Source organism: Symphalangus syndactylus, chromosome 24 (assembly GCF_028878055.3).
Source record: "Symphalangus syndactylus isolate Jambi chromosome 24, NHGRI_mSymSyn1-v2.1_pri, whole genome shotgun sequence".
In the NCBI taxonomy this organism is placed as follows: domain Eukaryota; kingdom Metazoa; phylum Chordata; class Mammalia; order Primates; family Hylobatidae; genus Symphalangus; species Symphalangus syndactylus.
This window is the reverse complement of record NC_072446.2, coordinates 26,877,899-26,904,464: the sequence shown is the minus strand read 5'-3', so window position 1 is coordinate 26,904,464 and position 26,566 is coordinate 26,877,899. Positions and strand designations below refer to the sequence as shown.

Here is a 26,566-nt window from a genome sequence, read left to right as displayed (position 1 = left end):
GTACACAGGAGCTAACCTGGCTCTGGGATGGGCCGTGAGCCTGAATCTATAGGATCTGGCCAAGTTCTGGGAGGGGGATGGCACCTGGGACTATTGAGATGGGTGTGGAGCCTGAGTACATCAGGACTGTCCTGGAGCTTATGTCTGCAGGGGTGTTCTTGGAGCCTCAGTCTATGGGATCTCGCCTAGAACTGAGTTCTACTGGGGTGGGCCTGGACCCTGGATCTGCTGTATCAGGCCTGGACTCTGGGTTCACTGGACCTCGGGTGCACATGGACTGGCCTGGAGCCTACAGCCAACCTGGTACTGGGGCTAGTGTGGAGTTTGGTCCACAAGGGCTGGTCTGGAGCCTCAGATCATAGGCACTGACCTGGTGCCTAGAGTCACTGGAGCTGTCCTAGAGCCTAGAGCCAAAAAGGCTGGTCCAGCTCTGGAGTCTACTGAGACTCTTGGATCTTCAGTCAAATGGAGGGTGGTGCTATGGAGACTAGCTTGGCACTGTGCAGGACTGAGCCTGTGTCTATGGGTATCTTCCTGGTGTTTAAGGCCAGGGATGCTGATCTGGCACTGGAATGGGCGGGAAGCCTGTGGCCACGGGGACTGGCTTAGTACTGCGTGGCCCTGGATCTTGTATTTGTAGGGCCTGGCCTGGAGGCTGAGTCTGCACGTGCTGGTCTGAGGAGTAGGGCTATGGGAATCAAACTGGTGCTGAGGTAGACTTAAAGCCTGAAGCTATAAGAGTGAGCCCAGTGCTGGAGAAGGTCCAGAGCTTAGGGCCTTGGAATCTGCCTGACCCTGGGATGGGCTTGGAACATGATTCTGTTGGGGCTAGCCTGAAGCTAGGACTGCTGGGGCCTGTCTGCCACTGGGGCCGCTAGGGTTGACCTGGCACTAGAGCAGACCCAGAGATCAAGTCTGCTAGGCAGACCTGGAGCCTGGGGCTGCTGAGGTCAGCCTATTTGTAATTTCTTTCTTCTGACAATTAGAAACCTTACTCAAATTATCTTCCAGTTGCTTATTTGTTTAAACTTGTATATATGGAAAGTAGTTTTAGAATTGTTTATCCATATCTCTGAGAAACCAATTACCAGACACCTGTTCTCTAAACAACTGAGTGAATGTGCTACTGAAAATTCCCCACATTAAAAATGGGACAGAAATAAAATTCTGTTCTGTGAAGCCCATGAAATTAGCTTATCAGTTCTAAGCTTATCAGATGGGACGGCAAAAGTTGGAAGCTAGTCTACAATGTAGGTTAGGAACAATACTGGGGATTTGTAATAAGGGTACTCATGGGTGGTGGGATGAGGTGAAAAAAGGCAAGGCCACTACTGGTAAATAAGTTTATTTGTCAAGTGTTTGCTATTGTCCAGCTCTCAGTAAAAATAGACTGGTGTTCCTAAAAGTAGCCACAGGGTACTACTATGAGACCTGTTAAACATTTCCCAGCCCACACAGGTGGCAGCCTGGTGGGAAGCTACGGTTTTAGTAATCTTCACTGGTTTCCTGTAAAACAAAAAGGTTAGATTTTTAGAGGCCAGAGAACTCTGAGAAACAAGCATTCATTCCTCCTGCTTAATAGTATCCATGTTCACCAGACAATGGGACAAGAATACTTAAACATAACAACAGGAGTTGTCCGCTTCTGAGTAGGTGAGGTATTGGTCTACTGAACAAAAAAAGGTGGAGACTTTGGGCCTGGCTGAGCCAAATGGCCCATGGGAAAGTCTGACTATGGAAGCAGTGGTTAGAAATCTGGACAAATTTAGGAAAAATAGCAAACTATGGTGTAATACAAAGAAGACAACACAGACAGATATTGATTATCTAATGAAAGAATCTATGGGGTCTAAGCTGGTGTCTTGATTTACTCTCCAGTGAATTGCTTTCCAAGTTAAAGGGACATTGCCTTCTGTTATTTTTGTACCTAGAATTTGGGGTACCTCAGTCTTCTGTTTAGGAATAACAGCCTCTGAGGAGGAAATGAGAATCAGTGAAGATATACACCCAAGCAAACATCTCCCAACTCACGACGTTTATCCAGCAGATGTTTCCACAATAGGTCCAGCAGCATGTATAATTTTTGTCTTCACATCTAAAGGCTTTAGAACACTTATTGGTACACTCTTTGACATTTGGATTTCCCCAGCATTCTTCAAGTAACAATTCCTTCCCTGAAATTGAGATGAGATGTTCAAAGGTTGATAGTACGTTTCAGCCAAGAGCAGAAAGAAAGGCCCTTCATACGTTTAACAGTTCCTCCTGGAATCTGGGCCCCAAATCCCAACCAAGATACCTATTTGCCTTTTAAGGGAATTGCCTTCATGAGCCTCCTCAAATTCCTGTCATTATACCTTCACTGACCCCATTGCATCTTCACTGACCTCTTTTCCTTCTCGACCTCTGCAGGCTTTACCAGTGTTGCAGGCCTCTGGGTCCTGTCTGAGCATCCCAACAATACAACTCAGTCAACCCCCAGCATTCATGTAACCTCCTATAAAATCTGCATTTACATAACAGGAGATCTCAGGGCCTGGCATATCTTGTAGCCTCATTGCAATGCCTGTGTCACAGTGTGGGAAGCTAGGCCAGGTCAAGTAAGAAACAGATTCTCTCCCTTTTTCTTTCCCTACTTGCTGACTCTGTGGTTAATAACTCAGCCTCTCTTCAAATTCTGAGGTCTCTCAGTTTTCTTAGCCCCTCCATTCACCCCATTTTCTCATCATATGACCCCCAAGGTTGCCCCACTAAGAACCGATCTCAAGCTTCTTTCCTAATTTTTCACATTCTGAAAGCCTTGCCACTGAAACTAAGGGTATGTACTAAGAAATGCCCATTTGGTACTCATATGACAAAGTATATGCAGCTAGGGCACAGGGATACCAGTATAGAGCTACAGGATTAGCTCTATTCTGACATCTCACCCTCAAAGACAGCCTAACATTGGAAAATATTTTTATGTTTATAGCTTGTGGTATATATACACACACATATGTTTGTATATATATAAATATATATATATATATAGAGAGAGAGAGAGAGAGATGGAAAGAGATATAGACAGATATTGCTATTTTAAAGGTTAAAAGAGGAAGCATTGAAGGACCTCAGCTTAGGGATTTCTTGAATCTCTGTGCATACAAAATTGTCTGATTCTCTGATGGGTGATACTATGAAGGTGGGTCCTGAGTCAGATACAGCAGACATGAAACCCCCTCCCTTGTTCAGAAACAAGCTCATCCCCCTCCTGTGGCTCCTAATCCAGCCTCACCACCTACTGTCATATCTTTTCTTCCTCATTTCTCCCAGCACAGACAGTAGCACCATACAGAAGAATGTCATGAGCATGGGTATCCAGAGCTTCATGAGGCTGGCCATATGTCTCTGAATATATGTTGTCGGAAGGATTATTTTTCTTCCCAGTCACTGCTAGAGATTAAGACATATAAATAGGGAAAGAGAGGTGTGAAGCAAGAGAAAGTGCTTATCGAATTTCTTCATTCTTTATCTTCTCACTATTCCCCCTAAACCTCTGCCTACCCAACAACTGGCACACCTAAGCTGAGCGTTGGCTTTGCTAAAAGGAATCTCTCCATCTCACACCTCATGCTTTCCTTTTGCTGGAAAAAAATGTAATGTGTTGCCTTATTTTGATTAAAACATAATTCAAATTCAGCTTACAAAAAAAATTTTTTTAATTTTTTATTTTAGGTTTGGGGTACATGTGAAGGTTGGTTACACAGGAAAACTTGTGTCATGAGAGTTTGTTGTACAGATTATTTCATCACTGAGGTATTAAGCCCAGTACCCAACAGTCATCTTTTCTGCTCCTCTCCCTCCTTCCACCCTTCACCCTCAAGTAGACCCCAGTGTCGGTTGTTCCTTCTTTGTATTCATGAGTTCTCATCATTTAGCTCCCACTTATAAGTGAGAACATGTAGTATTTGAACAAAATTCTTTTTAAAAATGTATTCAACATTTATTGAACACCTACTATCTGCCAGGCACTATTATACACCATATATATAGACAGGGTCCTTAACTTATGATGGTTCGACATACAACTTTTCAACTTTATGATGGTGCAAAAGCAATACACATCCAGTAGAAATTGTACTTTAAGTACCCATCAACCATTCTGGAGGTTTTCTTTTGGTTTTTTGTTTGTTTGTTTGTTTTTGTTGTTGCATAATATTCCATTCTGTGAATATGTCACACAATATTTATTCATTTTCATGAAAATGAAAATTTAGGGGCCGAATAGGAACAGCTCCAGTCTACAGCTCCCAGTGTGAGTGATGGAGAAGACGGGTGATTTCTGCATTTCCAGCTGAGGTACCAGGTTCATCTCACTGGGGAGTGTCAGAAAGTGGGTGCAGGACAGTGGGTGTAGCACACCAAGCATGGGCCAAAGCAGGATAAGGCATTGCCTCACCTGGGAAGTGCAAGGGGTCAAGGAATTCCCTTTCCTAGTCAAAGAAAGGGGTGACAGACGGCACCTGGAAAATCGGGTCACTCCCATCCTAATACTGCGCTTTTCCAACGGTATTAGCAAATGGCACACCAGGAGATTATATCCTGTGCCTGGCTCGGAGGGTCCTATGCCCACAGAGCCTCACTCATTGCTAGCACAGAAGTCTGAGATCAAACTGAAAGGCAGCAGCGAGCCTGGGGGAGGGGTGCCCACCATTGTCGAGGCTTGAGTAGGTGAACAAAGCAGCCGGGAAACTTGAACTGGGTGGAGCCTATCGCAGCTCAAGGAGGCCTTGCCTGCCTCTGTAGACTCCACATCTGGGGGCAGGGCATTGCCAAACAAAAGGCAGGAGAATCCTCTGCAGACTTAAATGTCCCTGTCTGACAGCTTTGAAGAGAGTAGTGGTTCTCGCAGCACGCAGCTGGAGATCTGAGAACAGACAGACTGCCTCCTAAGTGGGTCCCTGACCCCCAAGTAGCCTAACTGGGAGGCACCCCGCAGTAGGGCAGACTGACACCTCACACGGCCAAGTACTCCTCTGAGACAAAACTTCCAGAGGAATGATGAGGCAGCAACATTTGCTGTTCACCAATATCTGCTGTTGTGGAGCCTCCACTGCTGATACCCAGGCAAACAGGGTCTGGAGTGGACTTCCAGCAAACTCCAACAGACCTGCAGCTGAGGGTCCTGACTGTTAGAAGGAAAACTAACAAACAGAAAGGACATCCACACCAAAACCCCATGTGTACGTCACCATCATCAAAGACCAAAGGTAGATAAAACCACAAAGATGGGGATAAAACAGAGCAGAAAAACTGGAAACTCTAAAAATCGGAGTGCCTGTCCTCCTCCAAAGGAACACAGCTTCTCACCAGCAATGGAACAAAGCTGGATGGAGAATGACTTTGATGAGCTGAGAGAAAGCTTCAGACCATCAAACTACTCTGAGCTAAAGGAGGAACTTCAAACCCATGAAAAAGAAGTTAAAAACCTTGAAAAAAAAATTAGACGAATGGCTAACTAGAATAACCAATGCAGAGAAGTCCTTAAAGGAATTCTGATGGAGCTGAAAACCAAGGCATGAGAACTACGTGATGAATGCACAAGCCTCAGTAGCCGATTCGATCAACTGGAAGAAAGGGTATCAGTGATGGAAGATCAAATTCATGAAATGAAGCGAGAAGTTTAGAGAAAAAAGAATAAAAAGAAATGAACAAAGCCTCCAAGAAATATGGGACTATGTGAAAAGACCAAATCTACGTCTGATTGGTGTACCTGAAAGTAATGAGGAGAATGGAACCAAGTTGGAAAACACTCTGCAGGATATTATCCAGGAGAACTTCCCCAATCTAGCAAGGCAGGCCAACATTCAAATTCAGGAAATACAGAGAATGCCAAAAAGATACTCCTTGAGAAGAGCAACTCCAAGACACATAATTGCCAGATTCACCAAAGTTGAAATCAAGGAAAAAATGTTAAGGGCAGCCAGAGAGAAAGGTCGGGTTACCCACAAAGGGAAGCCCATCAGACTAACGGCTGATCTCTCTGCAGAAACTGTACAAGCCAGAAGAGAGTGGGGGCCAATATTCAACATCCTTAAAGAAAAGGATTTTCAACCCAGAATTTCATATCCAGCCAAACTAAGCTTCATAAGTGAAGGATAAATAAAATCCTTTACAGACAAGCAAATGCTGAGAGATTTTGTCACCAGCAGGCCTGCCCTAAAAGAGCTCCTGAAGGAAGCACTAAACATGGAAAGGAACAACCACTACCAGCCACTGCAAAAACATGCCAAATTGTAAAGACCATCAAGGCTAGGAAGAAACTGCATCAACTAACGAGCAAAATAACCAGTTAACATCATAATGACAGGATCAAATTCACACATAACAATATTAACCTTAAATGTAAATGGGCTAAATTCTCCAATTAAAAGACACAGACTGGCAAATTGGGTAAAGAGTCAATACGCATCAGTGTGCTGTATTCAGGAAACCCATCTCACGTGCAGAGACACACATAGGCTCAAAATAAAGAGATGGAGGAAGATCTACCAAGCAAATGGAAAACAAAAAAAGGCAGGGGTTGCAATCCTAGTCTCTGATAAAACAGACTTTAAACCAACAAAGATCAAAAGAGACAAAGAAGGCCATTACATAATGGTAAAGGGATCAATTCAACAAGAAGAGCTAACTATCCTAAATATATATGCACCCAATACAGGAGCACCTAGATTCATAAAGCAAGTCCTTAGAGACCTACAAAGAGACTTAGACTCCCACACAATAGTAATGGGAGACTTTAACACCCCACTGTCAACATTAGACCGATCAATGAGACAGAAAGTTAAAAAGGATACCCAGGAATTGAACTGAGCTCTGCAGCAAGAGGACCTAATAGACATCTACAGAACTCTCCACCTAAATCAACAGAATATACATTCTTCTCAGCACCACACCGCACTTATTCCAAAATTGACCACATAGTTGGAAGTAAAGCACTCCTGAGCAAATGTAAAAGAACAGAAATTATAACAAACTATCTCTCAGACCACAGTGCAATCAAACTAGAACTCAGGATTAAGAAACTCACTCAAAACCACTCAACTACATGGAAACTGAACAACTTGCTCCTGAATGACTACTGGGTACATAACGAAATGAAGGCAGAAATAAAGATGTTCCTGGAAACCAATGAGAACAAAGACACAACATACCAGCATCTCTGGGACACATTCAAAGCACTGTGTAGAGGGAAATTTATGGCACTAAATGCCCACAAGAGAAAGCAGGAAGGATCTAAAACTGACACCCTAACATCACAATTAAAAGAACTAGAGAAGCAAGAGCAAACACATTCAAAAGCTAGCAAAAGGCAAGAAATAACTAAGATCACAAAAGAACTGAAGGAAATAGAGACACAAAAAACCCTTCAAAAAATCAATGAATCCAGGAGCTGGTTTTTTGAAAAGATCAACAAAATTGATAGACCGCTAGCAAGACTAATAAAGAAGAAAAGAGAGAAGAATCAAATAGATGCAATAAAAAATGGTAAAGGGGATATCACCACCAATCCCACAGAAATACAAACTACCATCAGAGAATACTATAAACACCTCTACACAAATAAACTAGAAAATCTAGAAGAAATGGATAAATTCCTAGACACATACACCCTCCCAAGACTAAACCAGGAAGAAGTTGAATCTCTGAATACATCAATAACAGGCTCTGAAATTGAGGCAATAATTAATAGCCTACCAACCAAAAAAAGTCTAGGACCAGATGGATTCACAGCCAAATTCTACCAGAGGTACAAGGAGGAGCTGGTACCATTCCTTCTGAAATTTATTCCAATCAATAGAAAAAGAGGGAATCCTCCCTAACCCATTTTATGAGGCCAGCATCATCCTGATACCAAAGCCTGGCAGAGGCACTACAATAAAAGATAATTTTAGACCAATATCCCTGATGAACATCAATGCAAAAATCCTCAATAAAATACTGGCAAACCGAATCCAGCAGCACATCAAAAAGCTTATCCAACATGATCAAGTGGGCTTCATCCCTGGGATGCAAGGCTGGTTCAACATATGCAAATCAATAAACATAATCCAGCATATAAACAGAACCAATGACAAAAGCCATATGATTATCTCAATGGATGCAGAAAAGGCCTTTGACAAAATTAACAACCTTTCATGCTAAAAACTCTCAATAAATTAGGTATTGATGGGATGTATCTCAAAATAATAAGAGCTATCTATGACAAACGCACAGCCAATATCATACTGAAGGGGCAAAAACTGGAAGCATTCCCTTTGAAAACTGGCACAAGACAGGAATGCCCTCTCTCACCACTCCTATTCAACATAGTGTTGGAAGTTGTGGCCAGTGCAATCAGGCAGGAGAAGGAAATAAGTGGTATTCAGTTAGGAAAAGAGGGAGTCAAATTGTCCCTGTTTGCAGATGAAATGATTGTATATTTAGAAAACCCCATTGTCTCAGCCCAAAATCTCCTTAAGCTGATAAGCAACTTCAGCAAAGTCTCAGGATACAAAATCAATGTGCAGAAATCACAAGCATTCTTATACACCAATAACAGACAAATAGAAAGCCAAATCATGAGTGAATTCCCATTCACAATTGCTTCAAAAAGAATAAAATACCTAGGAATCCAACTTCCAAGGGATGTGAAGGACCTCTTCAAGGAGAGCTACAAACCACTGCTCAATGAAATAGGATACAAACAAATGGAAGAACATTCCATGCTCATGGGTAGGAAGAATCAGTATCGTGAAAATGGCCATACTGCCCAAGGTAATTTATAGATTCAATGCCATCCCCATCAAGCTACCAATGACTTTCTTCACAGAATTGGAAAAAACTACTTTAAAGTTCACATGGAACCAAAAAAGAGCCTGCATTGCCAAGTCAATCCTAAGCAAAAAGAACAAAGCTGGAGGCATCACGCTACCTGACTTCAAACTATACTACAAGGCTACAGTAACCAAAACAGCATGGTACTGGTACCAAAACAGATATATAGACCAATGGAACAGAACAGAGGGCTCAGAAATAACACCACACACCTACAACCATCTGATCTTTGACAAACCTGACAAAAACAAGAAATGGGGAAAGGATTCCCTATTTAATAAATGGTGCTGGGAAAACTAGCTAGCCATATGCAGAAAGCTGAAACTGGATCCCTTCCTTACATCTTATACAAAAATTAATTCAAGATGGATTAAAGACTTAAATGTTAGACCTAAAACCATAAAAACCCTAGAAGAAAACCTAGGCAATACCATTCAGGACATAGGCATGGGCAAGGACTTCATGACTAAAACACCAAAAGCAGTGGCAACAAAAGCCAAATAGACAAGTGGGATCTAATTAATCTAAAGAGCTTCTGCACAGCAAAGGAAACAACCATCAGAGTGAACAGGCAACCTACAGAATGGAAGAAAATTTTTGCAATCTACCCATCTGACAAAGGGCTAATATCCAGAATCTACAAAGAACTCAAACAAATTTACAAGAAAAAAACAACCCCATCTACAAGTGGGCAAAGGATATGAACAGACACTTCTCAAAAAAAGACATTTATGCAGCCAAAAGACACATGAAAAAATGCTCGTCACCAATGGCCATCAGAGAAATGCAAATCAAAACCACAATGAGATACCATCTTACACCAGTTAGAATGGTGATCATTAAAAAGTCACGAAACAAGAGGTGCTGGAGAGGATGTGGAGAAGTAGGAACACTTTTGCACTGTTGGTGGGACTGTAAACTAGTTCAGCCATTGTGGAAGTCAGTGTGGAGATTCCTCAGGGACCTAGAACTAGAAATACCATTTGACCCAGCCATCCCATTACTGAGTATATACCCAAAGGATTATAAATCATGCTGCTATAAAGACACATGCACACGTATGTTTACTGAGGCACTATTCACAATAGCAAAGACTTGGAACCAAGCCAAATGTCCAACAATGATAGACTGGATTAAGAAAATGTGGCACATATACACCATGGAATACTATGCAGCCATAAAAAAGGATGAGTTCATGTCCTTTGTAGGGACATGGATGAAGCTGGAAACCATCATTCTCAGCAAACTAACACAAGAACAGAAAACCAAACATTGCATGTTCTCACTCATAGGTGGGAATTGAACAATGAGAACACATGGACACAGGAAGGGGAACATCACACACCAGGGTCTGTTGTGAGGTGGGTGGAGGGGGGAGGGATAGCATTAGGAGATATACCTAATGTTAAATGACGAGTTACTGGGTGCAGCACACCAACATGGCACATGTATACATGTGTAACTAACCTGCACGTTGTGCACGTGTACCCTAAAACTTAAAGTATAATAAAAAAAAGAAAATGAACATTTAGGTTGTCTGCAGTGGTTTCACTGTTGAAACCATAAAACTAAAGCAGCCATGAACAAGTGTACTATTCTCCTGCACATGAATGAGAATTGTTCCCCCTTCCATCCATGCTTTTCTCTTTAATGTTTTCTATTTTCAGTACAGTATTAAATACATTACATGAGCTATTCAACACTTTATTATAAAATAAGCTTTGTGTTAGATAATTTTGCCCAACAGTAAGCTAATGTTAAGTGTTAAATAGCTTACAAAATTCTTAAAACATAAAAAAGTGCATAAAAGAAAGTGAAAATATTTCTAGTAATTCCACTATATTGATGTATAATATTCTATCTTTCATATGTGCATAGATATAGATTTTTTATAAAACGAAATTATATAAGCTTGCTGTTATATGACTTTTTAAAAACTATTAAGATATAACTGACATATAAAAAGCTATTTATAGGACATATTTAATGTATACAACTACAATGAGTTTGAAGACAAGTATACACCCATGTAATCATCATCACAATCTAGGCCATAAACATATCCAACGCCTCCAATAGTTTCCACCGGCCTTTTTACTTATTATTTGGTGTGTGTGTGTGTGTGTGCAATAAAAGTAAGACCTATCATCTCAAATTTTTAAGTTTGCAATACAGTATTGCTAACTATGGGCACTATGCTATACAACAAGTCTCTGAGATGTATCCATCTTGTATAACTGAAATTTTGTGCCCTTTGACTAATGTCTTCAATCTCTCTGCTTGTTATTGGTCTGTTTGGGGTATCTAATTCTTCCTGATTCAAGTTAGGAAGGTTGTATTTTTCCAGGAATTTATCCAGCTCTTCTAGGTTTTCTAGTGCATGTGTGTAAAGGTGTTCATAATAGCCTTACATGATCGTTTGTATTTCTGTGGTGTCAGTTGTAATAGCTCCCGTTTCATTTCTTAATGAGCTTATTTGGATTTTCTCTCTTATTTTCTTGGTTAATCTTGCTAATTGTATATCAATTTTATTTAACTTTTCAAAGAACTAGCTTTTTGTTTCATTTATCTTTTGTATTTTTTTGTTTCAATTTCATTTAATTCTGCTCTGATCTTGGTTGTTTTTTTTTTTATCACACTTTAAGTTCTGGAGTACATGTGCAGAACGTGTAGGTTTGTTATATAGGTATACACGTGCCATGGTGATTTGCTGTACCCATCAACCCGTCATCTACATTAGGTATTTCTCCTAATGCTATCCCTCCCCCAGCCCCTCAAACCCCGCCGACAGGCCCCAGTGTGTGATGCCCGCCCTCCATGTCCATGTGTTCTCACTGTTCAACTTCCACTTATGAGAACATGTGGTGTTTGGTTTTCTGTTCTTGTTTTAGTTTGCTGAGAATGATGGTTTCCAGCTTCATCCACGTCCCTACAAAGGACATGAACTCATCCTTTTTTATGGCTGCATAGTATTCCATGGTGTATATGTGCCACAAAGTCATGAAGCCTTTGCTCATCCCTATGTCCTGAATGGTACTGCCTAGGTTTTCTTCAAGGGTTTTTATGGTTTTAGGTCTTGTGTTTAAGTCTTTAATCCATCTTGAGTTGATTTTTGTATAAAGTTAAGGAAAGGATCCAGTTTCAACTTTCTGCATATGGCTAGCCAGTTTTCCCAGCACCATTTATTAACTAGGGAATCCTTTCCCCATTGCTTGCTTTTTTTCAGGTTTGTCAAAGATCAGATGGTTGTAGATGTGTGGTGTTATTTCTGAGGTTTCTTCTGCTGGGTTTGGATTTGGTTTGTTCTTGTTTCTCTAGTCCCTTGAGGTGTGACATTAGCATGTCAATTTGTGCTCTTTCAGTCTTTTTGATGTAGGCATTTAGGGGTATGGGCTTTCCTGTTAGCACCACCTTTGCTTTATCCCAGAGGTTTTGATAGGTTGTGTCACTACTGTTGTTAAGTTCAAATAATTTTTTAATTTCCATCTTGATTTCATTTTTGACCCAATGATCATTCAGGAGCAGGTTATTTAATTTCCATATATTTGCATGGTTTTGTAGCTCTTTTTGGAATTGATTTCCAGTTTTATTCCACTGTGGTATGAGAGAGTGCTTGATATAATTTCAATTTTCTTAAATTTATTTTTTTTAATTTTTAATTTTTTGAAACAGTCTCGCTCTGTCACCCAGGCTGGAATGCAGTGGTGCAATCTTGATTCACTGCAACCTCTGCCTCCGAGGTTCAAATACTTATCATGCCTCAGCCTCCCGAGTAGCTGGGACTACAGGCATGTGCTGCCATTCCTGGCTAACTTTTGTATTTTTAGTAGAGATGGAGTCTCACCATGTTGGCCAGGCTGGTCTTGAACTCCTGACCTCAGGTGATCCACCCACCTCAGCCTCCCAAAGTGCTGGAATTACAGGCATGAGCCACCATGCCTGGACCAATTTTCTTAAGTTTATTGAGGCTCGTTTTGTGGCCTATCATATGATCTATCTTGCAGAAAGTTCCATGCACTGTTGAATAGAATGCATATTCTCTGGTTGTTGGATAGAATGTTCTGTATATATCTGTTAAGTCCATTTGTTCCAAGGTATAGTTTTAATCCATTGTTTCTTTGTCAACTTTCTGTCTTGATGATCTGTCTAGTGCTTTCAGTGGAGTATTGAAATCCCCCACTATTTTGTGTTGCTGTCTATCTCATTTCTTATGTCTATTAGTAATTGTCTTATAAATTTGGGAGCTCCAGTGTTATGTGCATATTTGTTTAGGATTGTGATTTTTCCTGTTGGACAAGGTCTTTTACCATTGTATAATGTCCCTCTTTGTCTTTTTTAACTGTCATTGCTTTAAAGTTTGTTTTGTCTGATATAAGAATAGCTACCGCTGCTCACTTTTGGTGTTCATTTGCATAAAATGCCCTTTCCACCCCTTTAATTTGTTATGAATCCTTACATGTTAGGTGAGTCTCTTGAAGGCAGCAGAGAGTTGGTTGGTGATTTTTTTTTTTTTCCCATGCTGCAGTTCTGTATCTTTTAAGTAGAGCATTTAGGCCATTTACATGTGTTTCCAGAATTTGTTTCAAGACTTAGAGCTCCTTTTAGCAGTTCTTGTAGTGGTAGTTTGATACAGGCGAATTCTCTCAGCATTTGTTTGTCTGAAAAAGACTATCTTTCCTTCATATATGAGGCTTAGTTTCACTGGATACAAAATTCTTGGCTGATAATTGTTTCATTTGAGGAGGCTGAAGATAGGGCCCCAATCCCTTCTAGCTTGTAGGGTTTCTACTGAGAAATCTCCTGTTAATCTGATGGGTTTTCCTATATAGGCTACCTGGTGCTTTTGTCTCACAGCTCTTAAGATTCTTTCCTTCACCTTAACTTTAGATAACCTGATGACAATGTGCCTAGGCAATGATCTTTCTGTGATTAATTTCCCAGGTGTTCTTTCTGCTTCTTGTATTTGGATGTCCGGGTCTCTAGCAAGGCTGGGGAAGTTTTCCTCAATTATTCCCCCAAATATGTTTTCCAAACAGATTTCTCTTCTTCTTCAGGAACACTGATTATTTTAGGTTTGGTTGTTTAACATAATCCCAGATTTCTTGGAGCCTTTGTTCATATTTTCTTATTCTTTTTTCTTTGTCTTTGTTGGATTGGGTTAATTAAACCTTGTCTTCAAGCTCTGAATTTCTTTATTCTACTTGTTCAATTCTATTGCTGAGACTTTCCAGAGCATTTTGCATTTCTATAAGTGTGTCCAATGTTTGCTGAAGTTTTTATTGTTTTTTCTTTATGCTTTCTATTTCCTTGAATATTTCTCCTTTCACTTCTTGTTTCTTTTTTTTTTATTTCCTTGCATCAGGTTTCACCTTTCTCTGGTAGCTTTCTGATTAGCTTGATAACTAACCTCCTGAATTCTTTTTCAGGTAAATCAGGGATTTCTTCTTGGTTTGGATCCATTGCTGGTGAGCCAGTGTGATTTTGGGGGTGGGGGGGTGTTAAAGAGCCTTTCTTCATCATATTACCAGAGTCGGTTTTCTGGTTCCTTCACACTTGGGTAGGCTCTGTCAGAAGGAGGGTCTAGGGCTGAAAGCTATTTTTCAGATTCTTTTGTCCCACCAGGTGTTCCCTTGATGTAGTACTCTTCCCCTTTTCTTATGGATATGGCTTCCTGAGAGCTGAGCTATAGTGATTGTTATCTCTCTTCTGGGAATAGCCACCCAGCAAGTCTACCAGGCTCTGTGCTGGTACTGGGAGTTGTCTGCACAGAGTCCTGTGATGTGAACCATATATTGGTCTCTTAGCTGTGGATACCAGTGCCTGTTCTGGTGGAGGTGGCAGAGGGGTAAAATGGACTCTGTAAGGATTCTTAGCTTTGGTGGTTTAATGCTCTATTTTCATGCTGGTTGGCCTCCTGCCGGGAAGTGGCACTTTCCAGAGAGAATCAGCTGTGATAGTATGAAGAGGAACTGGTGGTGAGTGGGGCCCTATAGCTCCCAAAAGTATGTGCCCTTTGTCTTCAGCTACCAGGATGGGTAGGGAAGAACCATGAGGGTTAAGCATGTCTGAGCTCAGACTTTCCTTGGGTGGGTCTTGCTGAGGCTGCTGTAGGGGATTGGGTTGAGGTTCCCAGGTAAATGGAGTTGGGTACCAAGAAGAATTATGGCTGCCTCTGCTGAGTCATACAGGTTGTCATGGAAGTGGGGGAAAGCTGGCAGTCACAGGCCTTACTCAACTCCCATGCAAACCGAAGGGCTGATCTCACTCCCACTGTGCCCCCTCCAACAGCACCCAGTCTGTTTTCAGGCAGTCGGCAAGCAGGACTGAGAACTTGCCCCAGGCTACGTGCCTCCCAGCTGCAAAAGAAAAGGGCTTTAGTTCTTTCTCCACCTATAGAGTCTGCACACCAGATTCACGCCCTCCCTCAAGCTCTAGCCAGAAGGCTTCTCAGCCAGTTCAAATTGTTACAAAGTTCAACTGGTGACTTCCTTCTCCCTGTGGCATTTTCCCCATGCCTTTGGCCACCCTCCCACAGGATCCCTGCGGTGCCAGGCAGGAATGGCCTGCCTGGGGACCCAGTGAGCTCCCAGGGCCTTTCCTGCTGCTTCCTCTACTCCTGTATTTCACTCAGCTCTCTAAATTGATTCAGCTTCAGGTAAGGTTGGAATCTTCTTCCGCAAACTAGACCTTCAATTTCCCCAGTGGGGATGTGTGTTCAGGGACAAAGGATCACTCTTTTCCACTTCCACAGTTTGGGCAATCACAATATTTGGGGTGTCTCCTGGGTCCTGCAGGAGCAGTCCTCTTCCTTCAGAGGTTCTGTGGGTCCTCTCGGGATTCCTGATTTATTCCTGCAGTCGTTCTGGAGCTAAAATTCAGGATGCAAGCCTCCGCACACTGCTCTGTCTGTCGAAGTCGAGCTAAAATCTAGTACTGCCTCCCATCCACAATAAACATATGTGTGCACGTGTCTGTATAGCAGCATGATTTATAATCCTTTGGGTATATACCCAGTAGTGGGATTGCTGGGTCAAATGGTATTTCTAGTTCTAGAACCTTGAGGAATCACCACACTGTCTTCCACAATGGTTGAACTAGTTTACAGTCCCTCCAATGGTGTAAAACTGTTCCTATTTCTCCTCATCTTCTCCAGCACCTGTTGTTTCCTAACATTTTGGTGATCTCCATTCTAAGTAGCGTGAGATGGTATCTCATTGTGGTTTTGATTTGCATTTCCGTGATGACCAGTCATGATGAGCATTTTTTCATGTGTCTGTTGGCTGCATAAATGTCTTTTTTTGAGAAGTGTCTGTTCATATCCTTTGCCCACTTGTTGATGGAGTTGTTTGTTTTTTTCTTGTAAATTTGTTTGAGTTCTTTGTAGATTCTGGATATTAGCCCTTTGTCAGATGGGTAAACTGCAAAAATTTTCTTCCATTCTGTAGGTTGCCTGTTCACTCTGATGGTTGTTTCCTTTGCCGTGCAGAGGCTCTTTAGATTAATTACATCCCACTTGTCTATTTGGCTTTTGTTGCCATTGCTTTTGGTGTTTTAGTCATGAAGTCCTTGCCCATGCCTATGTCCTGAATAGTGTTGCCTAGGTTTTCTTCTAGGGTTTTTATGGTTTTAGGTCTAACATTTAAGTCTTTAATCCATCTTGAATTAATTTTTGTATAAGTTGTAAGGAAGGGATCCAGTTTCAGCTTTCTGCATATGGCTAGCTAGTTTTCCCAGCACCATTTATTAAATAGGGAATCCTTTCCCCATTTCTTGTTTTTGTCAGGTTTGTCAAAGATCAGATGGTTGTAGGTGTGTGGTGTTATTTCTGAGCCCTCTGTTCTGTTCCATTGGTCTATATATCTGTTTTGGTACCAGTACCATGCTGTTTTAGTTACTGCAGCCTTATACTATCGTTTGAAGTCAGGTAGTGTGATGCCTCCAGCTTTGTTCTTTTTGCTTAGGATTGACTTGGCAATGCAGGCTCTTTTTGGTTCCATGTGAACTTTAAAGTAGTTTTTTCCAATTCTGTGAAGAAAGTCATTGGTAGCTTGATGGAGATGGCATTGAATCTATAAATTACCTTGGGCAGTATGGCCATTTTCACGATGTTGATTCTTCCTATCCATGAGCATGGAATGTTCTTCTATTTGTTTGTATCCTCTTTTATTTCATTGAGCAGTGGTTTGTAGTTCTCCTTGAAGAGGTCCTTCACATCCCTTGGAAGTTGGATTCCTAGGTATTTTATTCTCTTGGTAGCAATTGTGAATGGGAATTCACTCATGATTTGGCTCTCTGTTATTGGTGTATAGGAATGCTTGTGATTTCTGCACATTGATTTTGTATCCTGAGACTTTGCTGAAGTTGCTTATCAGCTTAAGGAGATTTTGGGCTGAGACGATAGGGTTTTCTAAATATACAATCATTTCATCTGCAAACAGGGACAATTTTACTTCCTCTTTTCCTAATTGAATACCCTTTATTTCTTTCTCTTGCCTGATTGCCCTGGCCAGAACCTCCAACACGATGTTGAATAGGAGTGGTGAGAGAGGGCATCCCTGTCTTGTGCCAGTTTTCAAAGAGAATGCTTCCAGTTTTTGCCCATTCAGTGTGATATTCGCTGTGGGTTTGTCATAAATAGCTCTTACTATTTTGAGATACGTTCCATCAATACCTAGTTGAGACTTTTTAGCATGAAGGGCTGTTGAATTTTGTCAAAGGCCTTTTCTACATCTATTGAAATAATCATGTGATTTTTATTGTTGGTTCTGTTTATGTGATGGATTACATTTATTGATTTGTGAATGGTGAACCAGCCTTGCATCCCAGGGATGAAGCTGACTTGATCATGGTGGATAAGCTTTTTGATGTGCTGCTGGATTCAGTTTGCCAGTGTTTCATTGAGGATTTTCGCATCAATGTTCATCAGGGATATTGGTCTAAAATTATCTTTTATTGTAGTGTCTCTGCCAGGCTTTGGTATCAGGATGATGCTGGCCTCATAAAATGAGTTAAGGAGGATTCCCTCTTTTTCTATTGATTGGAATAAATTTCAGAAGGAATGATACCAGCTCCTCTTTGTACCTCTGGTAGAATTTGGCTGTGAATCTGTCTGGTCCTGGACTTTTTTTGGTTGGTAGGCTATTAATTATTGCCTCAATTTCAGAGCCTGTTATTGGTATATTCAGAGATTCAACCTCTTCCTGGTTTAGACTTGGGAGGGTGTATGTGTCTAGGAATTTATCCGTTTCTTCTACATTTTCTAGTTTATTTGCATAGAGGTGTTTCTAGTATTCTCTGATGGTAGTTTGTATTTCTGTGGGATTGGTGGTGATATCCCCTTTTATCATTTTTTATTGCATCTATTTGATTCTTCTCTCTTTTTTCTTTGTTAGTCATAATGCTAGTAGTCTATCAATTTTGTTAATCTTTTCAAAAAACCAGCTCCTGGATTTATTGATTTCTTGAAGTGTTTTTTGTGTCTCTAACTCTTTCAGTTCTTCTCTGATCTTAGTTATTTCTTGCCTTCTGCTAGCTTTTGAATTTGTTTGCTCTTGCTTCTCTAATTATTTTAATTGTGATGTTAGGGTGTTGATTTTAGACCTTTCCTGCTTTCTCTTGTGGGCATTTAGTGCTATAAATTTCCCTCTATGCACTGCTTTAAATGTGTCCCAGAGATTCTGGTATGTTGTGTCTTTGTTCTCGTTGGTTTCAAAGAACATCTTTATTTCTGCCTTCATTTTGTTATTTACCCAGTAGTCATTCAGGAGCAGGTTGTTCAGTTTCCATGTAGTTGTGTGGGTTTGAGTGAGTTTCTTAATCTTGAGTTCTAATTTGATTGCACTGTGGTCTGAGAGACAGTTTGTTGTGATTTCTGTTCTTTTACATTTGCTGAGGAGTGCTTTACTTCCAATTATGTGGTCAATTTTAGAATAAGTGTGATGTGGTGCTGAGAAGAATGTATACTGTTGATTTGGGGTAGAGAGTTTTGTAGATGTCTATTAGGTCTGCTTGGTGCAGAGCTGAGTTCAAGTCCTGGATATCCTTGTTAACCTTCTGTCTCGTTGATCTGTCTAATATTGACAGTGGGGTGTTAAAGTCTCCATTATTGTGTGGGAGTCTAAGTCTCTTTGTAGGTCTCTAAGGACTTGCTTTATGAATCTGGGTGCTCCTGTATTGGGTGCATATATATTTAGGATAGTTAGCTCTTCTTGTTGAATTGATCCCTTTACCATTATGTAATGGCCTTCTTTGTCTCTTTTGATCTTTGTTGATTTAAAGTCTGTTTTATCAGAGACTAGAATTGCCACCCCTGCTTTTTTTTGCTTTCCATTTGCTTAGTAGATCTTCCTCCATCTCTTTATTTTGAGCCTATGTGTGTCTCTGCACATGAGATGGGTCTCCTGAATACAGCACACTGATGGGTCCTAACTCTTTATCCAATTTGCCAGTCTTCATCTTTTAATTGGGGCATTTAGCCCATTTACATTTAAGGTTAATATTGTTGTATGTGAATTTGATCCTGTCATTATGATGTTAGCTGGTTATTTTGCCCTTTAATTGATGCAGTTTCTCCATAGCATTCATGGTCTTTAAAATTTGGCATGTTTTTGCAGTGGCTGGTACCAGTTGTTTCTTTCTATGTTTAGTGCTTCCTTCAGGAGCTCTTGTAAGATAGGCCTGGTGGTGACAAAATCTCTCAGCATTTCTTGTCTGTAAAGGATTTTATTTCTCCTTAACTTATGAAGCTTAGTTTGGCTGGATATGAGATTCTGGGTTGAAAATTCTTTTCTTTAAGAATGTTGATTATTGGCTCCCACTCTCTTCTGGCTTGCAGGTTTTCTGCCTAGAGATCTGCTGTTAGTCTGGTGGACTTCCCTTTGTGGGTAACCTGATCCTTCTCTCTGGCTGCCCTTAACATTTTTTCCTTCATTTCAACTTTAGTGAGTCTAACAATTATGTGTCTTGGGGTTGCTCTTCTCAAGGAGTGTCTTTGTGATGTTCTTTGTATTTCCTGAATTTGAATGTTGGCCTGCCTTGCTAGGTTGCAGAAATTCTCCTGGGTAATAGCCTAAAGAGTGTTTTCCAGCTTGATTCCATTCTCCTCATCACTTTCAGGTACACCAATCAAATGTAGATTTGATCTTTTCACATAGTCCCATATTTCTTGGAGGCTTTGTTCATTTCTTTTTACTCTTTTTTATCTAAACTTGTCTTCTCACTTTATTTCATTAATTTGATCTTCAATCACTGATACCCTTTCTTCCACTTGATTGCATTGGCTATTGAAGCTTGTGCATACAGCACGAAGTTCTCATGCCATGGTTTTCAGCTCCATCAGGTCGTTTAAGGTCTTCTCTACACTGTTTATTCTGGTAAGCCATTCATCTAACTTTTTCTCATGGTTTTTAGCTTCCTTGCAATGGGTTCAAACATCCTCCTTTAGCTCGGAGAAGTTTGTTATTATAGACCTTCTGAAGCCTACTTCTGTCAACTTGTCAAAGTCATTCTCTGTCCAGCTTTGTTCCATTGCTGCCAGAGAGCTGCAACCCTTTGGAGAAGAGGCGCTCTGGTTTTTAGAATTTTAAGCTTTTCTGCTCTGGTTTCTCCCCATCTTTGTGGTTTTATCTACCTTTGGTCTTTGATGTTGGTGACCTATAGATGGGGTTTTGGTGTAGATGTCCTTTTTGTTGACGTTGATGCTATTCCTTTCTGTTAGTTTTCCTTCTAATAGTCAGGTCCCTCAGCTGCAGGTCTGTTGGAGTTTGCTGGATGTCCACTCTAGACTCTGTTTGCCTGGGTATCACCAGCAGAGGCTGCAGAACAGCAAATATTGCTGCCTGATCCTTTCTCTGGAAGCTTCATCCCAGAGGGGCACTCGGCCATATGAGGTGTCTGTCGGCCCCTACTGGGAAGTGACTCCCAGTTAGGCTACACAGGGGTCAGGGACCCACTTGAGGAGGCAGTCTGTCTGTTCTCAGAGCTTAAACGCCATGCTGGGAGAACCACTGCTCTCTTCAGAGCTGTCAGACAGGGACATTTAGGTCTGCAGAAGTTGTCTGTTGCTTTTTGTTTAGATATGTCCTGCCCACAGAGGTGGTGACTACAGAGACCTAGGCCTTGCTGAGCTGCAATGGGCTCTGCCTAATTTGAGCTTCCTAGCCACTTTGTTTACCTACTCAAGCCTCAGCAATGAGGGACACCCCTCCCCCAGCCAGGCTGCCACCTTGCAGTTCGATCTCAGACTGCTGCACTAGCATTGAGCAAGGCTCCGTGGGTGTGGGACTCACCAAGCCAGGCCCAGGAGAGAATCTCTTTGTCTGCCGGTTGTTAAGACCTTGGGAAAAGCACAGTATTTGGGTGGGAGTGTCCTGATTTTCCAGGTACCATCTGTCATGGCTTCCCTTGGCTAGCAAAGGGAAATCCCCCGACCCCTTGCCCTTCCCGGGTGAGGCAACACCCCACCCTGCTTCAGCTCCCCCTCCATGGGCTGCACCCACTGTCCAACAAGTCCCAGTGAGATGAACCAGGTACCTCAGTTGGAAATGCAGAAATCACCCAATCTCCTGTGTTGATCACGCTGGGAGCTGCAGACCAGGGCTGTTCCTATTTGGCCATCTTGGAGCCGCCTCCTCCATGAGTATTTCTTAACAACCTGAGCCTTATCTTACATGATCATACTACAGTTATCAACTTTGTTAAATTTAACCTTGATCAAACATACTTTTATCTATTCTATCATGAGTATTAAATTTTGTCACTTCACCCAATAATGTTCTTTTTCTTTTATGAAATTCAAATTTTGGAAGAATACAGCCAACCTTTTCTTTGAACTGAATAGTCCTCAATTGGGGTTTATCTGAGATTTTCTTAAGATTAGATATAAGTTATGTATTCTTGATGGGAATAGCATGTAGATGATGTTATGTCCTTCTCAGGATATCATATATGGAGGCACACAATGTCTATCCACGTTATCTTTCTCTGTCTTGGTTTCTCCATTTGAACAACATAAACAATAATTTATTCCATAGAGGGATAGTGTTGGCATGATGCAGGGGGATGATTTGGACAGGGAACCCATCCAAGCAAGACAAAAGTGAAAGCTTTTACAGGCTCACACTTCCAGCCCCAGGACCCTGACCCCCACCTACCTTTGAAGATGTTGGAGTTGGAGGTGCTGATACCTATTTGGCTGGTGGCTCTTCTTCCTTGCCTCTAGGAACCGTGGAGCCCCTACACAGTGAGTAGGTGGTGAGAAAAACCAATCAATTATGCAGATCTTAGTCATGCTTCTGGTTGTGGCAGATCTGTAAGTTCTGTTCCAAACCATAAGTTGGGTACATATAGAACATTGTCCCTGAATTCCTATTCAAGGAGTACTTTCTTCTTTTTGCTGCAGGCAATAGAGAGACAGAACACTGTGGGCCTGCAGAATCCTCTCCTCCCCTAACACACACACAAGTCTGGCTGATTGTGGACACTCAGACACAAGTCTGGGTGATTGCGGAGTGGAAGGAGGATCTACATATCTATTTTTTTCTAACATTGTGTAAGGATCTTCATAAAGTCTCATCCATCTTTATATTAACTTCTCCATTGCTAGCATCAGCCTAACACCACCTTATCAGCAATCTCTTGTGACTTTTGTGAGGAAAAGAGAGATCTCTTCCAAGAGGGCTTGGAAAATGTCACATAACATGTAAATTTTAAATATATAGACTTAAACTATACTCAAATCCTACCCCCCACTTACTCTAGGAAAGTCACTAATCATCTCTGTGCCTCAATTTCCTCATTTTTAAAGTGAGAATAGCAGTACTTTCTTCATAGGATTTTTGGGAGGATTCCATGAGTTATTTTGTGCTAAACACTGAGACCCAATGTCTGGCGTATAAGCAGTGCTATGTATGGTTTGTTAAATAAACCAATAAAACACTTATTGAAGTATTCAGAATCACCCAGTTGAACACCAAATTCACTATAAGTCAGATATTTAACATGTATTAACCAATACTCTCAATGACCCAGTGAGTTTAGTGCTAAATATTTATATTTTGCAGATGCAGAAACTGAAGCATCGAGGAGCTAAGCAACTTGCCCAAGGCCACACAGCCAATAAGTGGTAGAAACAAGATTTGAAACGAAATGAATTCAGAGCCAGGTATGCCAGATGGTGAATGAAGCCCACAGCTTTTCCTGGGCCTCAGAGCCATGATATATCTTGGGCTTATTCCCATCACCAAGAGCACTCTCTCTAGACACCCTTACAGTGCTAGCAGAGGGGCATAATGAGAAGGGAAATTTCAGGAGCTGAGCTGACTGTGAGAGGCTCTGAGTAAGTCTTGACTGGGTCTAGGAATATTCCCAGAGTTGTTTGGTTGGGATGAGAAAGTGGGAAAGTAGGAGAGAAGCAAAGCCTGTAGATTGTCCTAACATTTTCTTCTCTAGTTTTATTTCCTTGTCTCTTCCCACTTTACAACATACTCTTGGCCTTGTCCTCTTCCTGGGACCCCTAATCACTTTATATCATTTACTTCTCTCCATAGGAAAAAAAAAGAAAAAGGTTTCTTTTCAGGATGTCATTTTTTGCTCTTGTACTAATAAAAGAGCAACTCATGCTTAGTGCATAAATCTTGTAAAAATATGAAAATGACAAATTTAAAAATAATTGTTAATCTTGCCAACCTAGGCTAACATTTGTGCATATATTCTAGTAGACTTTTTCTTATGTACATACATGTTTTTATATGGTGGATAATCCTGTGACTATTTTTAAGTTTAACATTTACAATAAATATTTTCCTGTATTCCTAAATATTTTCAAAAATTTCATAGATTGGTAGATTACTCTGCCAATTAATCACCAGTTGTTGACAAGCTTGGTGGTTCCAGTTTTTCTCTATTGTAGAAATTCACTATTAGTTACATAATTATAACTAAATCCTTGAGTATTTATTTATTTATTCCTTGGGAAAGCCAATAAAAGTAGAAATACACATAATTCAATCTGTGCATAAATATTACCAATTCTCTCTTCATAATGTTTAGGCTATACTTGCACCAACAAAGAAATGGTCTGAAAATGTCAGACCATTTCCTTCATCTTGACCCTGACATAGACATTCAGAGGACTCAGATGGTAAGTTGGAGGAGCCACCAGGCTATTGACTATTCACAGTTGTCTAGTGCCACAATCACAGGCCTTACACTCATCTGATGTAAACTTAAAAACCATCTTTACAGAGGCAGATACTAAAAAACAAAAATTAAAATTTAAAAACCATCTTTATCATTTGCTAACTCCATGGCCTTGGGTAACTCATTTCACTTCTGGAAAACTCCATTTAATCACATGGAAAAATTATAGTACAGGCATACCTCAAAGATATTACAGATTCAGTTCCAGGCCACCCTAATAAAGTGAGTCAAACAAATATTTTGGTTTCTCAGTGCATATAAAAGATATGTTTACACTATACTGTAATCTACTAAGTGTGTGACAGCATTATGTATAAAAACAGTGTACATATCTTAATCCAAAAATACTTTATTGATAGAAATCAATACCAAAAGCTCTCAAAACCACACACTTACATGTGCTTGTTAGTGCATGCTCCTATTCCTGAATGACTTTTTGGTAAACAACAAAATTAAGACAGAAATCAAGAAGTTTTTTGAAACTAATAAGAACAAAGATATAACATACCAAAATCTCTGGGACACAATTAAAGCAGTGTTGAGAGGAAAGTTTATAGCACTAAATGCCCACATCAAAAAGTTAGAAATACCTCCAATTAACCTAAGATCACACCTAGAGGAACTTGAAAAACAAGAGCAAACCAACCCCAAAGCTAGTAGAAGAAAAGAAATAACCAAAATTAGAGCTGAACTGAACAAAATGGAGACAAGGGAAACCACACAAAAGATCCATGAAACCAAAAGTTGGTTCTTTGAAGAATAAATAAGACTGGTAGACCACTAGTTAGACTAATAAAGAAAGAGAAAATCCAGATAAACACAGTCGAAAATAACAAAGGGGATATTACCGCTGACCCCATAAAAATACAAACAAAAATCAGAGACTATTACAAACACCACTATGCACACAAACTAGAAAACCTACACAACATTGATAACCTCTTGGAATCATACAAACTCCCAAGATTAACCCAGGATGAAATTGAACAGACCAATAACAAGTACCAAAATTTAATCAGTAATAAAAACTTACCAACCAGAAAAGGCCCTGGACCAGACGGATTCACAGCCAAATTCTACCAGACATATAAAGAAGAGCTGGTGCCAATCCCACTGAAATTATTCCAAAAAATTGAGGAGGGGGGACTCCTCCCTAATTCATTCTATGAAGTCGGCATCATTCTGACATCAAAACCTAGGAGAGACACAACAGAAAAAGAAAACTTCAGACCAATATCACTGATGAACATAGATGCAAAAATCCTAAACAAAATACTAGCAAACCAAATCCAGCAGTACATCAAAAAGCTAATCCACCACATTGTTTCCTGTTGGGAACTCCCTACAATACCCGCCCCCACCTCCCCTGCAAAAAAATGAATTCACCACAATCAAGTAGGCTTTATCCCTGGGAACCAAGGTTGATTCAACATATGCAAATCAATACATGTGATTCATCACATAAACTGAACTTAAAAAAAAAAAAAGATCATCTTAATAGATGCAGAAGAGGCTTTTGATAAAATTTAACATCTTTTCATGTTAAAAACCCTCAACAAACCAGATATCAAAGGTACATACCACAAAATAGTAATAGTCATCTCTGACAATCCCACAGCCAACATCATACTGAATTGACAAAAGCTGGAAGCATTCCTCTTGAGAAGCAGAACAAGACAAGGATGCCCACTCTTGCCACTCCTACTCAATATAGTATTGAAGTCCTAGCCAGAGCAATCATGCATGAGAAAGAAATAAAAGTCATCTAAATAGGAAGAGAGGAAGTCAAACTATGTTTGACAGACAATATTCACAGACAATATAAGCCTAGAAAACCCTGTAGTCTCTGCCCAAAACTTCTATATCTGATAAACCACTTCAGCAAAGATTCAAGATACAAAATCAATGTACAAAAATCAGCATTTCTAGCAGCATTTCACTCGTAGGAAATGCATAGAAATATGTCCAAGCTGAGAGTCAAATCAAGAATGCAATCCCATTCACAATAGCCACAATAAGAATAAAATACCTAGGAATACAGCTAACCAGGGAGGTGAAAGATCATTACAATGAGAATTATAAAACACTGTATCAGAGACAACACAAACAAACAGAAAAACATTCTATGCTCATGGATAGGAAGGGTCAATATTGTTAAAATAATCATACTGCCCAAAACAATTTATGGATTCCATGTTATTCCTACGTACAAACTACCAACAACATTTTTCACAGAATCAGAAAAAGCCATTTGAAAATTCATTTGGAAGCAAAAAGGGCCTGATAGCCAAAACAATTTTAAGCAAAAAGACCAAAGCTGGAGGCGTTATACTTCCAGACTTCAAACTATAGTATAAGCCTACAGTAACCAAAACAGCATGGTACTGGTACAAAATCAGAATCACTAACAAATAAAACAGGGTAGAGAACCCAGAAATAAAGCTACACACCTACAACCATCTGATCTTCAACAAAGCTGACAAAAACAAGCAATGGGAAAAGGACTTCCTATTCA

General features: G+C 40.5%; 1 protein-coding gene across 1 annotated transcript; it reads right to left on the bottom strand.

The window, feature by feature from the left end:
* Nucleotides 1-1,329: 1,329 nt before the first annotated feature.
* On the bottom strand, nucleotides 1,330-25,146 carry WFDC11 (WAP four-disulfide core domain 11). The gene is made up of 5 exons (XM_055265766.2): nucleotides 25,085-25,146; nucleotides 22,005-22,086; nucleotides 3,279-3,429; nucleotides 2,032-2,174; nucleotides 1,330-1,506 (listed from the first exon to the last, which is right to left on the bottom strand). The coding sequence occupies exons 3-5, from the start codon at nucleotides 3,376-3,378 to the stop codon at nucleotides 1,486-1,488; spliced, it is 264 nt and encodes an 87-aa protein (XP_055121741.1). The 5' UTR covers nucleotides 3,379-3,429; nucleotides 22,005-22,086; nucleotides 25,085-25,146; the 3' UTR covers nucleotides 1,330-1,485.
* Nucleotides 25,147-26,566: the final 1,420 nt, after the last annotated feature.

Coding starts and splice junctions, on each gene's coding strand:
- WFDC11 (XM_055265766.2), bottom strand. CDS start 3,378: ATGGCCAGCCTCATGAAGCTCTGGATACCCATGCTCATGACATTCTTC. Junction 2,175..3,278: donor GAGGAAGAAAAGATATGACA/GTAGGTGGTGAG, acceptor TCTCAATTTCAG/GGAAGGAATTGTTACTTGAA. Junction 1,507..2,031: donor ACATCTGCTGGATAAACGTC/GTGAGTTGGGAG, acceptor TTTGTTTTACAG/GAAACCAGTGAAGATTACTA.